An 18,094-nucleotide genomic window follows, 5' to 3' on the forward strand; every position below is an offset into this window, starting at 1 on the left:
TTATTTTAACTAGTCAGGCACTGTGAAATCCAAGTTTTTAATACACTGGGATATTAACTGTAAGTAGTCATTGTTTCTGTACGTGGATTTCACTTGATGCTGCTAATAATTTATTCGAGATCGCACAAGTCACTTGAGATTATATCTTCCTACACAATGTCACTGATCTCTTCCCGTGTTTCAGTCCAGTGCACTCCTCTCTTCTGAAAGTGAATCATGTCCTCAGTGGGGACGGATGCTTATGGACACGTACCAGATTATTAACCGTCCACAAAACATGGTCTGCCAGTGGAATCGGGGCATTAATGGGCCCCAATACTGGTGCACTGCCATGATAATGTGCAGGACATGAAGCAAATGCCAGAAACATACACTCTTAGAATTAATGTGTGAAATTACAATACAATATGTCTTTTTAACACAATAATGTGTTTTTCCACACAGACTTAAAAATACATTATTCTGTTGTGCTTTGGTGAATTTTAGAATAAAGTTGTGTTGTCCTTGAACAAACACAGAATGGCTCTCAGTAATTTTGTCTCTTGTTCCCCCAGATCAGCAAGAAATATGGCTCAGTGTTCACAGTGTGGCTGGGAAGTAAGCCAGTGGTGATTCTCTCCGGTTATGAAACCATCAAAGATGCCTTGGTGAGCCAGGGGGAAGAATTTAGCGGTAGGGCCAACTTCCCTATTCTGATGAAGGTCACCAGAGGTTATGGTGAGTGACTACTTTTGTACTCATACCAAATAAATAACTGTTCAACTCCTGGGGGGCAACATGAAATCTTATATAGGTCGTGGTACTAGTACAGGCAGGAGTTGAGAAGTATTTATCTGCTTTTTCCCCTTCCTCAGGGTTGCTGGCAAGCAGTGGAACAAGTTGGAGGGACCTCAGGAGATTCTCGATCACAACTCTGAAGAACTTTGGCATGGGGCGGCAGAGTCTGGCAGAAAGGATCCAAGATGAAGCCAAGAATCTGATTGAAGCTTTTAGGAAACATGGAGGCATGTCATAGGATTTTGTTGATCAAATTATTTGTCTTGCAGTCCTAATCTGGATTCAAATTTAAACTGAAGACAACAAATGGATTTAAATTGATCCAGCCCGATTTCATGCTATCTGTCCAAACTGAATCCTGTTGAAAATGGGATGTTTGTCACTGTCACACCTCAGATCTTGCAAACCATTTTAGTGGCCAAGGCTTATCTATCTATCCATCCATCTATCTGAATCAAAGACAAAAAACTTTGAAAAACAAAAACTCAGCTATGAGGTTGATGTCTCAGGATTTGTTCTGCACATTGTCTAGAGCAGAGGAGGCTAACCCTGGTCCTGGAGAGCTGCAGTGTCAACAGGTTTTTGTTCTATCCAGATCATTAACTGCTTAATTGAACCAATTGTGGGTCTTAATTAGGTAAAATGTCCCTGTGTTCAAGGTATCCATTGATTGGTAATTTAGAGAGACCTGGGAAACCTCTCCAGGAACACGGTTGGCCATCCCTGGTCTAGAGAGTACACAAACCCATGAAAGAGGAAATAACTTTTGGTGATGTTTGCTTCTGAATTAACTAATAATTAATCTGTCTGCCAAGATGGCATTAAAGATTGTATTGGGATGCAATTCCCCCCTAAAAAATTGTTTGACAGTTGCATTGAGTTTCTTTACACTGCATTTTACAGAGGTGGAAAATATTTAGTTTTGAAATGTGTTATTCATTTGATAGACCCCTTTATGCAAGGCAACATACAAGGCTAACAAGAGTGTCATGTTTAATGTGTTCCAGACTGCATGCCCTTACCAATACACTTATGTAACTTGTGCATTTGTGTTCTGTTACAGATTCACCTTTCAATCCTAAACAGTTACTGTCCAGTGCGGTCTCCAATGTAATTTACTCCATTGTCTTTGGCCAGAGGCTAGACTACGACGACAAACAGTTAAAGTTTCTCTTGAATGTCATTGACCACTATTTCAGATTCCTGAGCAGCTCCAAAGGACTGGTATGTTTGGTTATTAAAGCATTTAAACACATTAAAATTAATGTACTCCCTTTCTTAAAGAATTCCATGAAACAACAGTGAACATGTTCTTTCTAGTCCTTGAGAGAACCCCTTATTTTCCAGATCTACAACATGTTTCCATGGGTTTGCCAGCACCTCCCAGGTCCACATCACCAGGTGTTTGAAGGGTTCAGGAAACTCCAGGAGTATGTGGAAAAAGAGGTTGATCGACGACTGGAAAATCTTGACAGAGAGACACCAAGAGACTACATTGAAGCTTTCCTCGTTAGAATGGAAGAGGTAAGACAGGGTTTCTCACAGATATATTCAGGCCAGGAGGCCCGCCACAAATCAGCGCCGCTTGGCTAAACAAATGTATGAATGTCAAAAACAATACACAAAAACCTACTACTACAGTGCTACAGAAAATATAAGTGTAAAACATAACAACACAAGAAGTGAAGAATAAAATCCTCTTGCACTCACTTGGTCCCCCTGGCTCTTGGTACACTCCGTGGTCTTGATCACGTAATACCATCCCCGACTCTAGCTCCCCTATTCACACATGTTCTCTTCCCACTGTCAGTAGCCTTACACAGCATTTCCAGATAGGCAATATGCAAATATAGAGATTAAGAATTTCCTTTTTATTCTACATTTTCACAGGAGAAAGGCCAACCTCACAGCTCGTTTGTCTACGAGAACCTGGTGACCAGCGTGTGGAGTCTTTTCTCAGCAGGAACGCAAACCACCTCATCCACAGTGAGACACAGCCTGCTGCTCATGCAGAAATATCCTCATGTTCAAGGTCGGGCAACTTTGTACTGTTTCCGGGAACAAACAAGCAAATAGAAAAGTGTTTAAAACACCTGATGAGAGAACCGGCAGAATTCTCAAATCTCTCAAATTTCTGTTTGTTTTAATATTTGTATTTCAGAGAGGATTCAGAGGGAGATCGACGATGTGATCGGTTCCTCCCGATGCCCGTCGGTCCAGGACAGACAGAACTTGCCGTACACCGACGCCGTCATCCATGAGATCCAGCGAACTATGGACCTTGCTCCCACATCCCTCCCCCATAAAATGATGCGAGACACAGAGTTCAAAGGCTACTGCATTCCTAAGGTGAGCAATAGACCTTTATATAAACCCAAATTTAACAAGTTTCTGAAACATTTAGCTCTGTGTGATTAAGCAGATGTTTTGGTGAATTCAGTACATTCAGGATCATTTGGAATTTACACCCAAATAAACCAGAAGACCAGAGTTCCCTGAGCTGACCAAGTGACTTGTACTTGCTTAATCAAACACTCACCTACAGTGCTCCCAGGCTTTAGAATTGGTGCTATTTGAGTTAGAAATCTAACTGGTCAAGGCTTTCCAGAACCAGGGATGGAGACTTCTGTTTCCAGTTTCCAGTTTCCTGTCTGACCAGCATATGATGACAGTGCACTAACAGACTGCATGACTTTACCACAGGATACGATGGTCCTTCCTCTTCTGTCCTCCGTGCTGTCCGGCCCCAAGCTGTGGAAGAACCCACACACCTTTGACCCCGGAAACTTTCTGGCTGAGGATGGAAGCTTTAAGAAAGCAGATGCTTTCTTGCCCTTCGGACTGGGTAGGTTTTTTTTGGTTTAAATTCTGATTCGTAACGTTAACTAAAGTAAACAAGGGCAAGAAAATAGACACCAGAGACATTGCAGATGAACAGAAGAACAATCAATTATGAGTTTAACTGCAACTGGAACTCTTCCTCCCCCACCCCAAGTGCCCAGGACCAGGTGAGCAAAGCCCCTCTAGCATTAACAAACAGTGTATTAAGTATGTGTGCACCAAAGACAAAAGAGATAGATTCATCAAAGCTTTACATTTCAATATATAGATAGGGGTTTAATTAAAAATGTATCCTCTAACTAAAACACATATCATGCAAAGCTGTAGCTTACTTAGTTTATGATTAAATTCAGCCCTGCATGTACCCTCTCTTTCTTGTGGATCCAGGGAAGCGTGTCTGTCCCGGGGAGGGCCTGGCTCGAATGGCGCTGTTCCTGTTCTTCACATCCCTCCTCCAGAGGTTCACCTTCTCATCCACACAGCCCCTGGAAGAGATCGACATCAGCCCTGAATGCAGCAGCTTTGGCAAAGTGCCACGCAGCTACCACTGCTATGCAACGCTCAGGTCTTAGTGTTGTGGCACAGTGCCGAGCTGGGTGAGAGACTGCTGAGCTTGTGGAACTTGGCACTGGAACTTGGCTTGTGGACTTTGACTTAGCTGCTGATTTGTCTTGTTTAATCATTAGTTATGTGTGTAGTTTAAAGATATGTGACCACATTTAGTCTTAATTTTTAAAAATAGTTATTGTGTGCAACGTTACTCTTCTGCCTCTGTGTCGCCATTTCTTAGAGAACCCACCTCTAGAGCCACAGCACAGTGTCCAACCCCACACGGTGCCACAGTGTGAAAGCAAAACACAAATAAGAACATAAGAACATTTTAAAGTGTCCAATTGAGAGGAGGTCATTCGCCCCATCGTGCTCGTTTGGTGTCCATTAATAACTAAGTGATCCAAGGATCCTATCCAGTCTATTTTTAAATGTTCCCAAACTTTCAGCATCTACCAAATTGCTGGGGAGTTTGTTCAGATTGTGACGCCTCTCTGTGTGAAGAAGTGTCTCCTGCTTTCTGTCTTGAATGCCTTGAAGCCCAATTTCCATTTGTCCCCGGGTGCGTGTGTCCCTGCTGATCTGGAAAAGCTCCTCTGGTTTGATGTGGTCGATGCCCTTCATGATTTTTAAGACTTGGATCAAGTCCCCACGTAGTCTCCTCTGTTCCAGGGTGAAAAGGTTCAGGTCCTCAGTCTCTCAGTAGGACATTCCCTTCAGACCTTGAATAAGTCTGGTCGCTCTCCTCTGAACTGCCTCTAGAGCAGCGATATCTTTCTTGAAGTGTGGAGCCCAGAACTGCACACAGTATCCAGATGAGCTCTAACTAGTGCATTGTACAGTCTGAACATCACTGCCCTTGTTCCCAATTCTACACTTTTGACAATATAGCCTAGCATTGTGTTTGCCTTTTTCATTGCTTCCCCACATTGTTGGGATGGAGAAAGTGAGGAGTCCACATAGACTCCTAGGTCTTTCTCATGTGATACTTCATCTAGTTCTATTCCTCCCATAGTGTCATTATAGTGGACATTTTTATTACCTGCATGTAATACCTTGCACTTGTCCACATTGAATTTCATTTGCCAGGTGTCGGCCCACAACTGAATATTATCTAAGTCCCTTTGAAAAGCCTGTGCTGCCGAGATTGTATCTGCTGAGCCACCTATTTTAGCATCATCTGCAAATTTGACAAGTTTGCTAACTATCCCAGAGTCCAGATCATTAATATAGATTAGAAAAAGCACAGGCCCTAGTACTGATCCCTGTGGAACTCCACTAACAACCTCACTCCAGTTAGAAGCGACTCCTCTAATCGACACCCTGTTTCCTAGACATCAACCAGTTCATAATCCATCTCCTTACATTACCCTGATTGGTCTGTAATTTCCTGGCTCAGTTTTGTCCTCTTTCTTGTGGATTGGTATGACATTTGCTGTCTTCCAGTCAGTTGATACATCCCCTGTTCTAAGTGGCCAAGGCCTATGTTTCTTTCTATTTCCCTCTTTGCTTTCCTGATCCCTTTCTTAAGATCTCTTTGCAGCTCAACATATTCTTTGTATTTTGTTTGATCTCTATCCCTTCTGTATGCACTATACAACATTTTCTTTCTCTTGATATTTTTTTGCATACCTCTATTAAACCATTTTGGCCAGTGTTTTTTGGTCCTCAATTTGCTAAGTTTTGGTACAAATTGCTCCTGAGCCTCAAGTAGTATATTCTTAAAATATACCCACCATCTTAAACTGACTCTGTATCCAGTGTGCTCCAGTCTACCTCTTCTAAGTGACGCCTCATATCTTAAAGGCTTGCTTTTCTAAAATTGTAGACCATTGTTTTAGACATTTTAGACTGGGATCTAATTTGAGTTCTTCTGCCTCAATGTTATTTTTCACATATAATGCTACCCCACCCCCTCTTTGATTTTTCCTGTCTCTTCTAAACTGTGTATCCTTTCAACGTGTATGCATCCCCATCATTTTCCGTAAGCCATGTTTCTTTCACAACTACATCATAGTCACACGCCAGCACTGTGGCTTCTAAGTCCAACATCTTGTTCCTTATACTCCTGGCATTGCTCCTGGAATTGCTGTACACACAAATAAAAGCACCCATGAATGGATAAGAACAAAACATTGGATTGTTCTGAAGTGGCCTTCTATGAGTCCTGATCTGAATCCTATCAAACATCTATGGAAAGAGCTGAAACTTGCAGTCTGGAGAAGACACCCATCAAACCTGAGACAACTGGAGCAGTTTGGTCAGGTAGTGTGGGCCAAACTACCTGTGAACAGGTGCAGACGTCTCACAGAGCTACAGAAAAGGATTGATTGCAGTGATTGCCTCTAAAGGTTGTGTAACAAAATATTAGGTTGAGGGTCCCATCATTTTTGTCCATGCCATTTTCATTTGTTTTATTATTTACAATATTATGTTGAAAAACAAAATCAAAAGCAAAGTCTGATCTCTATTCAATATGGAATAAACAATGGTGGATTCTAATTACTTCTGTCAATTTCAAGTTATTTCAGAGCAAATTGTGCATTCTTCATTTGTTACGGAGAGGTAGAACAACTACTAACTTTGTGTAGTCGATTATTTAAGGGTAAAGTAGTTGAACTAGTCAACCAATCTGGAATGTAGCACAAAAATATATTAAAAAATGAAATGCATAATTTCAACGATTTATTTTGCATTTCTTCGATGCATGAGATGAATAATGCTGGATAAAATCTCTTTACCAAAAACAATTACTCCCATTTTGATTATTCAATCGGAGAAAACAGAGTCATGCAGCTTCATATAAACAACTGGCTGAATTACTGCACAGACGTAGTGAAAAGCGACAAATACAACACATAAAAGAAACCCAAACGCATTGCTGTTAAACCGCGGTCTTTAGAATTATGTAGCCTATGATGATCATTATTAATATTCACGTTACTAATTTACTTCATCATTAGTTCAAACAATACATTCATACCTTACAGAAAACAACTAAAGTGCATGTGCAATTGCATATGGGAAATAACTAAGCAGATTAAACAATACCAGCATAACTTATTTTCACTTGGGTAACTAATACAAGCCTTTCACAAGAAATACAGTATTACATGTCTGGCATTGTCATGACCCACACACACACATCAATGGCGCAGTGCGCAGTTACACTGTGTGGCACCAGGACCCGGGCGAGGCTGCAGGATGAGAATGAGAGCAGCGGCGCAGCCAGACCACTCTCATGGAGATGGTTAATTGTACTTTTTCCCTTTTTTGTTTTAATCAATTCAAACAAATAGTTTAAAACGTTTGAAAAGCATAACATCACAGACACAGACATACAGAGAACCAGTGAGCAGTCCAGGCGAGAAGAGATTATAAACTTTTCTGTCATTAAATTAAAGCTGATTTGCAGCACACAGGGACGTGCATCTAATTACAGTAAACAAGGTGGACAAGCTGCACTGGGCTGAGACTGGTACAATTCGAGTTTCTGTAATGGGCTGCTTACGTAGCCTGTCATTTGTTGGACGCTTGGAAAATCCAAGCCTGGACCCTGCAGTGCCACTTGTTTGACTTTCAGCTGACAGGATGAAGCATGTTTTCCTCTGTGCTGCACAGGCATAGCACACTCAATGTGTTCCGACTATATTTTACCACTTTCTGACATTATGAATTGTACTTCGGGTTTGTCTTGCTTTTTCTTTTAAATCCACACTAAACCAGGGTCGCTTTGGATAGGAGGAACTCTAAAGCTCTGTGCAGAACTACGGACATCTGCGCTTCTTTTGACATTGACGTAACATCCACTACTTCAGCAAATAGTGTGAATGGATATTTCTGGTTAGTAGACTATAAGTGCCGAGGTGGACAACACCTGTAATTAGTCGACTAGTTGACTTTTTGGTGCTAGCCCTAGTGTGTGTGTGTGTGTGTGTGTGTTTTGAATAAAGAACATGTTTCTGAAAGTTGCCCACTCCAAAACTTAGCTTCAGAACAACAGAGTTATGGAAAATAGTCTTCAAGCTGCCAATTGTTGTGTCCCTTAGAATAGAAACTAAATATGTATAATTCCTAACTGTAAAATCATCGAATACATAAGAAACAGTATAACGGTGGACTGTATACATCGTATCGAGCCAGAACTGTGTGGAGGAAGTGCAGCGTGTTGTGTGTTGGAGGCTGGGGCAGATCGTTTGTGGTTCTGGTGATGAAGGGATTTATTGAAGGGGGAAATATATAGGAGCCCAGTTCCCGCCAGAAGAAATAGTGTGGAGAGAGAGAACAGTGTTGCTCCTTAAAAAGCTGCTGGGAAAATCAATCTGCAGCAAGAACTGACTCTCTGATTGTTGGTTGTTGTGGTCAGTGTTGTGTCTCCAGTAGCGAAAGCCTGGAACACAACATTATACACAACATATTTTTCCTGTTTGCCACACATACAGTGCATCCGGAAAGTATTCACAGCGCTTCACCTTCTCCACATTTTATATGTTACAGGCTTATTCCAAAATGGATTTAATTAATTATTTTCCTCACAATTCTACAAACAATACAAAATGAAATCTTTGCAAATGTATTACAAATAAAAAACAAAAAAAGCACATGTACATAAGTATTCACAGCCTTTGCTCAATACTTTGTTGAAGCACCTTTGGCACCAATTACAGCCTCAAGTCTTTTTGAGTATGATGCTGCAAGCTTGGCACACCTATTTTTGGGCAGTTTCTCCCATTCTTCTTTGCAGGACCTCTCAAGCTCCATCAGGTTGGATGTAGAGCGTCGGTGCACAGCCATTTTCAGATCTCTCCAGAGATGTTCAAATCGGGTTCAAGTCTGGGCTCTGACTGGGCCACTCAAGGGCATTCACAGAGTTGTCCTGTAGCCACTCCTTTGTTATCTTGGCTGTGTGCTTAGGGTCATTGTCCTGTTGGAAGATGAACCTTCGCCCCAGTCTGAGATCCAGAGCGCTCTGGAGCAGGTTTTCATCAAGGATGTCTCTGTACATTGCTGCATTCATCTTTCCCTCGATCCTGACTAGTCTCCCAGTTCCTGCCGCTGAAAAACATCTCCACAGCATGATGCTGCCACCACCATGCATCACTGTAGGGATGGTATTGGCCAGGTGATGAGTGGTGCCTGGGTTCCTCCAGACATGACGCTTTCCATTCAGGCCAAAGAGTTCAATCTTTGTTTCATCAGATCAGAGAATTTTGTTACTCATGGTCTGAGAGTCCTTCAGGTGCCTTTTGGCAAACTCCAGGTGGGCTGTCATGTGCCTTTTACTGAGGAGTGGCTTCCGTCTGGCCACTCTACCATACAGGCATGATAGGTGAAGTGCTGCAGAGATGTTTGTTTTTCTGGAAAGTTCTCCTCTCTCCACAGAGACACGCAGGAGCTCTGTCAGAGTGACCATCGGGTTCTTGCTCACCTCCCTGACTAAGGCCCTTCTCCCCCGAATGCTCAGTATGGCCAGCTGGCCAGCTCTACAACATTAAGTGAGGAAGCCCAGACGCTGTAAATGTCACGAGTGGCAGTGACCACTGAACCCAAAAATAGTCATGCTTTGCCACCACAGTTTAATAACGCTACACCTCCAATAGGCACCCCACCCGTGCAGGTTCGGCAGATCTCAGGAAATACACAGACTGGTATCTGAGGTGTATCTTAACAATAAAATATTACTGCACACAATTACTGCACACAGCAGGGGCAACTAGTGGGGCACGAAGTCTGCTAATCCTGGGGTAAATACAAAAGAATAATTAAAATTGTCTTTAATGTCTCTGGGCAATAAAACTACCCAGAGCCCAGAGTCACAGTGAAACCCACAACAGAGCCCAGAGTCACAGAGAAACCCGCAACAGAGCCCAGAGTCACAGTGAAACCGGCAACAGAGCCCAGAGTCAAAGTGAAAAAGGCAACAGCGCCCAGAGTCACAGTGAAACAGGCAACAGCGCCCAGAGTCACAGTGAAACAGGCAACAGCGCCCAGAGTCACAGTGAAACAGGCAACAGAGCCCAGAGTCACAGTGAAACAGGCAACAGAGCCCAGAGTCACAGTGAAACAGGCAACAGCGCCCAGAGTCACAGTGAAACAGGCAACAGCGCCCAGAGTCACAGTGAAACAGGCAACAGCGCCCAGAGTCACAGTGAAACAGGAAACAGAGCCCAGAGTCACAGTGAAACAGGCAACAGCGCCCAGAGTCACAGTGAAACAGGCAACAGCGCCCAGAGTCACAGTGAAACAGGAAACAGAGCCCAGAGTCACAGTGAAACAGGAAACAGAGCCCAGAGTCACAGTGAAACAGGAAACAGAGCCCAGAGTCACAGTGAAACAGGAAACAGAGCCCAGAGTCACAGTGAAACCCGCAACAGAGCCCAGAGTCACAGTGAAACAGGAAACAGAGCCCAGAGTCACAGTGAAACAGGAAACAGAGCCCAGAGTCACAGTGAAACCCCCAACAGAGCCCAGAGTCACAGTGAAACCCGCAACAGAGCCCAGAGTCACAGTGAAACCCGCAACAGAGCCCAGTCACAGTGAAACCCGCAACAGAGCCCAGAGTCACAGTGAAACAGGAAACAGAGCCCAGAGTCACAGTGAAACCCGCAACAGAGCCCAGAGTCACAGTGAAACCCGCAACAGAGCCCAGAGTCACAGTGAAACCCGCAACAGAGCCCAGAGTCACAGTGAAACCCGCAACAGAGCCCAGAGTCACAGTGAAACCCGCAACAGAGCCCAGAGTCACAGTGAAACCCCCAACAGAGCCCAGAGTCACAGTGAAACCCCCAACAGAGCCCAGAGTCACAGTGAAACCCGCAACAGAGCCCAGAGTCACAGTGAAACCCGCAACAGAGCCCAGAGTCACAGTGAAACCCGCAACAGAGCCCAGAGTCACAGTGAAACAGGCAACAGAGCCCAGTCACAGTGAAACAGGCAACAGAGCCCAGTCACAGTGAAACAGGCAACAGAGCCCAGTCACAGTGAAACAGGCAACAGAGCCCAGAGTCACAGTGAAACAGGAAACAGAGCCCAGAGTCACAGTGAAACAGGAAACAGAGCCCAGAGTCACAGTGAAACAGGAAACAGAGCCCAGAGTCACAGTGAAACCCCCAACAGAGCCCAGAGCCCAGAGTCACAGTGAAACCCCCAACAGAGCCCAGAGTCACAGTGAAACCCCCAACAGAGCCCAGAGTCACAGTGAAACCCCCAACAGAGCCCAGAGTCACAGTGAAACCCGCAACAGAGCCCAGAGTCACAGTGAAACCCGCAACAGAGCCCAGAGTCACAGTGAAACCCGCAACAGAGCCCAGAGTCACAGTGAAACCCCCAACAGAGCCCAGAGTCACAGTGAAACCCCCAACAGAGCCCAGTCACAGTGAAACAGGCAACAGAGCCCAGTCACAGTGAAACAGGCAACAGAGCCCAGTCACAGTGAAACAGGCAACAGAGCCCAGAGTCACAGTGAAACAGGAAACAGAGCCCAGAGTCACAGTGAAACAGGAAACAGAGCCCAGAGTCACAGTGAAACAGGAAACAGAGCCCAGAGTCACAGTGAAACAGGAAACAGAGCCCAGAGTCACAGTGAAACCCCCAACAGAGCCCAGAGCCCAGAGTCACAGTGAAACCCCCAACAGAGCCCAGAGTCACAGTGAAACAGGAAACAGAGCCCAGAGTCACAGTGAAACCCCCAACAGAGCCCAGAGTCACAGTGAAACAGGAAACAGAGCCCAGAGTCACAGTGAAACAGGAAACAGAGCCCAGAGTCACAGTGAAACCCGCAACAGAGCCCAGAGTCACAGTGAAACCCGCAACAGAGCCCAGAGTCACAGTGAAACCCGCAACAGAGCCCAGAGTCACAGTGAAACCCGCAACAGAGCCCAGAGTCAGTGAAACCCCCAACAGAGCCCAGTCACAGTGAAACAGGCAACAGAGCCCAGTCACAGTGAAACAGGCAACAGAGCCCAGAGTCACAGTGAAACCCCCAACAGAGCCCAGAGTCACAGTGAAACCCCCAACAGAGCCCAGAGTCACAGTGAAACAGGCAACAGAGCCCAGTCACAGTGAAACAGGCAACAGAGCCCAGAGTCACAGTGAAACAGGCAACAGCGCCCAGTCACAGTGAAACCCCCAACAGAGCCCAGAGTCACAGTGAAACCCCAAACAGAGCCCAGAGTCACAGTGAAACCCCAAACAGAGCCCAGAGTCACAGTGAAACCCGCAACAGAGCCCAGAGTCACAGTGAAACAGGCAACAGAGCCCAGAGTCACAGTGAAACCCCCAACAGAGCCCAGAGTCACAGTGAAACCCGCAACAGCGCCCAGAATCACAGTGAAACAGGCAACAGCGCCCAGAGTCACAGTGAAACAAGCAACAGCGCCCAGTCACAGTGAAACCCCCAACAGAGCCCAGAGTCACAGTGAAACCCCCAACAGAGCCCAGAGTCACAGTGAAACCCCCAACAGAGCCCAGTCACAGTGAAACAGGCAACAGAGCCCAGAGTCACAGTGAAACCCCCAACAGAGCCCAGAGTCACAGTGAAACCCCCAACAGAGCCCAGAGTCACAGTGAAACCCCCAACAGAGCCCAGTCACAGTGAAACCCCCAACAGAGCCCAGAGTCACAGTGAAACCCCCAACAGAGCACAGTCACAGTGAAACCCCCAACAGAGCCCAGAGTCACAGTGAAACCCGCAACAGAGCCCAGAGTCACAGTGAAAAAGGCAACAGCGCCCAGAGTCACAGTGAAACCCCCAACAGAGCCCAGAGTCACAGTGAAACAGGCAACAGAGCCCAGTCACAGTGAAACAGGCAACAGAGCCCAGAGTCACAGTGAAACCCCAAACAGAGCCCAGAGTCACAGTGAAACCCCAAACAGAGCCCAGAGTCACAGTGAAACCCCAAACAGAGCCCAGAGTCACAGTGAAACCCCCAACAGAGCACAGAGTCACAGTGAAACCCCCAACAGAGCACAGAGTCACAGTGAAACCCCCAACAGAGCACAGTCACAGTGAAACCCCCAACAGAGCCCAGAGTCACAGTGAAACCCCAAACAGAGCCCAGAGTCACAGTGAAACCCCCAACAGAGCCCAGAGTCACAGTGAAACCCCCAACAGAGCCCAGAGTCACAGTGAAACAGGCAACAGAGCCCAGAGTCACAGTGAAACAGGCAACAGAGCCCAGTCACAGTGAAACAGGCAACAGAGCCCAGTCACAGTGAAACAGGCAACAGAGCCCAGTCACAGTGAAACAGGCAACAGAGCCCAGAGTCACAGTGAAACAGGAAACAGAGCCCAGAGTCACAGTGAAACAGGAAACAGAGCCCAGAGTCACAGTGAAACAGGAAACAGAGCCCAGAGTCACAGTGAAACAGGAAACAGAGCCCAGAGTCACAGTGAAACCCCCAACAGAGCCCAGAGCCCAGAGTCACAGTGAAACCCCCAACAGAGCCCAGAGTCACAGTGAAACAGGAAACAGAGCCCAGAGTCACAGTGAAACCCGCAACAGAGCCCAGAGTCACAGTGAAACCCGCAACAGAGCCCAGAGTCACAGTGAAACCCGCAACAGAGCCCAGAGTCACAGTGAAACCCGCAACAGAGCCCAGAGTCACAGTGAAACCCGCAACAGAGCCCAGAGTCACAGTGAAACCCCCAACAGAGCCCAGTCACAGTGAAACAGGCAACAGAGCCCAGTCACAGTGAAACAGGCAACAGAGCCCAGAGTCACAGTGAAACCCCCAACAGAGCCCAGAGTCACAGTGAAACCCCCAACAGAGCCCAGAGTCACAGTGAAACAGGCAACAGAGCCCAGTCACAGTGAAACAGGCAACAGAGCCCAGAGTCACAGTGAAACAGGCAACAGCGCCCAGTCACAGTGAAACCCCCAACAGAGCCCAGAGTCACAGTGAAACCCCAAACAGAGCCCAGAGTCACAGTGAAACCCGCAACAGAGCCCAGAGTCACAGTGAAACCCGCAACAGAGCCCAGAGTCACAGTGAAACAGGCAACAGAGCCCAGAGTCACAGTGAAACCCCCAACAGAGCCCAGAGTCACAGTGAAACCCGCAACAGCGCCCAGAATCACAGTGAAACAGGCAACAGCGCCCAGAGTCACAGTGAAACAAGCAACAGCGCCCAGTCACAGTGAAACCCCCAACAGAGCCCAGAGTCACAGTGAAACCCCCAACAGAGCCCAGAGTCACAGTGAAACCCCCAACAGAGCCCAGTCACAGTGAAACAGGCAACAGAGCCCAGAGTCACAGTGAAACCCCCAACAGAGCCCAGAGTCACAGTGAAACCCCCAACAGAGCCCAGAGTCACAGTGAAACCCCCAACAGAGCCCAGTCACAGTGAAACCCCCAACAGAGCCCAGAGTCACAGTGAAACCCCCAACAGAGCACAGTCACAGTGAAACCCCCAACAGAGCCCAGAGTCACAGTGAAACCCGCAACAGAGCCCAGAGTCACAGTGAAAAAGGCAACAGCGCCCAGAGTCACAGTGAAACCCCCAACAGAGCCCAGAGTCACAGTGAAACAGGCAACAGAGCCCAGTCACAGTGAAACAGGCAACAGAGCCCAGAGTCACAGTGAAACCCCAAACAGAGCCCAGAGTCACAGTGAAACCCCAAACAGAGCCCAGAGTCACAGTGAAACCCCAAACAGAGCCCAGAGTCACAGTGAAACCCGCAACAGAGCCCAGAGTCACAGTGAAACCCCCAACAGAGCACAGTCACAGTGAAACCCCCAACAGAGCCCAGAGTCACAGTGAAACCCCAAACAGAGCCCAGAGTCACAGTGAAACCCCAAACAGAGCCCAGAGTCACAGTGAAACCCCCAACAGAGCCCAGAGTCACAGTGAAACAGGCAACAGAGCCCAGAGTCACAGTGAAACAGGCAACAGAGCCCAGAGTCACAGTGAAACAGGCAACAGAGCCCAGTCACAGTGAAAAAGGCAACAGAGCCCAGTCACAGTGAAAAAGGCAACAGAGCCCAGTCACAGTGAAACCCCCAACAGAGCCCAGAGTCACAGTGAAACAGGAAACAGAGCCCAGAGTCACAGTGAAACAGGAAACAGAGCCCAGAGTCACAGTGAAACAGGAAACAGAGCCCAGAGTCACAGTGAAACAAGCAACAGCGCCCAGTCACAGTGAAACCCCCAACAGAGCCCAGAGTCACAGTGAAACCCCCAACAGAGCCCAGAGTCACAGTGAAACCCCAAACAGAGCCCAGAGTCACAGTGAAACCCCAAACAGAGCCCAGAGTCACAGTGAAACCCCCAACAGAGCCCAGAGTCACAGTGAAACAGGCAACAGAGCCCAGAGTCACAGTGAAACAGGCAACAGAGCCCAGTCACAGTGAAAAAGGCAACAGAGCCCAGTCACAGTGAAAAAGGCAACAGAGCCCAGTCACAGTGAAACCCCCAACAGAGCCCAGAGTCACAGTGAAACAGGAAACAGAGCCCAGAGTCACAGTGAAACCCCCAACAGAGCCCAGAGTCACAGTGAAACAGGAAACAGAGCCCAGAGTCACAGTGAAACAGGAAACAGAGCCCAGAGTCACAGTGAAACAGGAAACAGAGCCCAGAGTCACAGTGAAACAAGCAACAGCGCCCAGTCACAGTGAAACCCACAACAGAGCCCAGAGTCACAGTGAATCCCCCAACAGAGCCCAGAGTCACAGTGAAACCCCCAACAGAGCCCAGTCACAGTGAAACAGGCAACAGAGCCCAGAGTCACAGTGAAACCCCCAACAGAGCCCAGAGTCACAGTGAAACCCCCAACAGAGCCCAGTCACAGTGAAACCCCCAACAGAGCCCAGAGTCACAGTGAAACCCCCAACAGAGCCCAGAGTCACAGTGAAACCCCCAACAGAGCACAGTCACAGTGAAACCCCCAACAGAGCCCAGAGTCACAGTGAAACCCGCAACAGAGCCCAGAGTCACAGTGAAAAAGGCAACAGCGCCCAGAGTCACAGTGAAACCCCCAACAGAGCCCAGAGTCACAGTGAAACCCCCAACAGAGCCCAGTCACAGTGAAACAGGCAACAGAGCCCAGAGTCACAGTGAAACAGGAAACAGAGCCCAGAGTCACAGTGAAACAGGAAACAGAGCCCAGAGTCACAGTGAAACAGGAAACAGAGCCCAGAGTCACAGTGAAACAGGAAACAGAGCCCAGAGTCACAGTGAAACCCCCAACAGAGCCCAGAGTCACAGTGAAACCCCCAACAGAGCCCAGAGTCACAGTGAAACCCCCAACAGAGCCCAGAGTCACAGTGAAACCCGCAACAGAGCCCAGAGTCACAGTGAAACAGGCAACAGAGCCCAGAGTCACAGTGAAAGCAGCAACAGAGCCCAGTCACAGTGAAACCCGCAACAGAGCCCAGAGTCACAGTGAAACCCGCAACAGAGCCCAGAGTCACAGTGAAAGCAGCAACAGAGCCCAGTCACAGTGAAACCCGCAACAGAGCCCAGAGTCACAGTGAAACCCGCAACAGAGCCCAGAGTCACAGTGAAACAGGCAACAGAGCCCAGAGTCACAGTGAAACAGGAAACAGAGCCCAGAGTCACAGTGAAACCGGCAACAGAGCCCAGTCACAGTGAAACAGGCAACAGAGCCCAGAGTCACAGTGAAACCCCCAACAGAGCAGAGTCACAGTGAAACCCCCAACAGAGCCCAGAGTCACAGTGAAAGCGGCAACAGAGCCCAGAGTCACAGTGAAACAGGCAACAGCGCCCAGAGTCACAGTGAAACAGGAAACAGAGCCCATAGTCACAGTGAAACCCCCAACAGAGCCCAGAGTCACAGTGAAACCCCCAACAGAGCCCAGTCACAGTGAAACCCCCAACAGAGCCCAGAGTCACAGTGAAACCCGCAACAGCACCCAGAGTCACAGTGAAACAGGAAACAGAGCCCAGAGTCACAGTGAAACAGGAAACAGAGCCCAGAGTCACAGTGAAACCGGCAACAGAGCCCAGTCACAGTGAAACAAGCAACAGCGCCCAGAGTCACAGTGAAACCCCCAACAGAGCCCAGAGTCACAGTGAAACCCCCAACAGAGCCCAGAGTCACAGTGAAACCCGCAACAGAGCCCAGTCACAGTGAAACCCCAAACAGAGCCCAGAGTCACAGTGAAACCCCCAACAGAGCCCAGAGTCACAGTGAAACCCCCAACAGAGCCCAGAGTCACAGTGAAACCCCCAACAGAGCCCAGAGTCACAGTGAAACCCGCAACAGAGCCCAGTCACAGTGAAACCCCAAACAGAGCCCAGAGTCACAGTGAAACCCCCAACAGAGCCCAGAGTCACAGTGAAACCCCCAACAGAGCCCAGAACCCAGACGTATCCGGGTTTATGAAACCGGAAGTTTGAGAAGCAGGGTGTCGTTAGTTCTAGGGTCTTTGTTTCCCAGGATTAATCAGCACTGTGACGCCACAGTATTTAGCATCATTAGTGGCTTCCAATGATAAAACTTATTTTTTAAATATCAGCTTCACCAGAAGTAAAAGTTATGTCTGTTATCCGTCAATCAAGCTCCGAATATCTGCTTTTACAGTAATATAAGACCTGGACAGTCTTCCCTTCATTCCCACTCTTAAATGATCCTTTAATACAAGCAGAGAACAATCTCTTGTTGATGATTATTATAAACATTATAAATGTAGCCCGTGAAACTGATACACTACACAGGACACATTAACTTCTTTGGGGTTCTTTATTTTTGTTATATGTGGCTGAGAGGGTTTCTAAATTGGCATGAAATGAATTTACTATAGGACATACGAGGTACAGGATATAAAATAAAAACAATACAAGATAATACACAACAATACTAAACAATACTGCAGTGGCTTACAGCTGTATAAAGACAAAGACAAAACACATCTATTAAGCCCACTGTACCTCACGAGTGCATACGTTTACTTCCTCTACAACTCAC

The 18,094-nt window shown here is 47.1% G+C and overlaps 2 protein-coding genes and 1 pseudogene across 2 annotated transcripts in view; 2 read left to right on the forward strand and 1 right to left on the reverse strand.

The window, feature by feature from the left end:
• LOC136768279 (zinc finger protein 585A-like) overlaps window positions 1–18,094 on the reverse strand; it is a 191,459-nt pseudogene that overhangs the window by 106,405 nt on the left and 66,960 nt on the right.
• The window catches only part of LOC136768280 (zinc finger protein 850-like), a 131,374-nt gene that overhangs the window by 67,438 nt on the left and 45,842 nt on the right, over window positions 1–18,094 (forward strand). The window lies entirely within an intron of this gene.
• LOC136767720 (cytochrome P450 2M1-like) lies at window positions 2,785–4,407 on the forward strand. The gene is made up of 4 exons (XM_066721666.1): window positions 2,785–2,809; window positions 2,939–3,126; window positions 3,481–3,622; window positions 4,006–4,407. Exons 1-4 carry the CDS (start codon window positions 2,785–2,787, stop codon window positions 4,188–4,190), a joined length of 540 nt encoding a protein of 179 aa, XP_066577763.1. The 3' UTR covers window positions 4,191–4,407.

This window comes from Amia ocellicauda, chromosome 14 (genome assembly GCF_036373705.1).
Source record: "Amia ocellicauda isolate fAmiCal2 chromosome 14, fAmiCal2.hap1, whole genome shotgun sequence".
Taxonomy (NCBI): domain Eukaryota; kingdom Metazoa; phylum Chordata; class Actinopteri; order Amiiformes; family Amiidae; genus Amia; species Amia ocellicauda.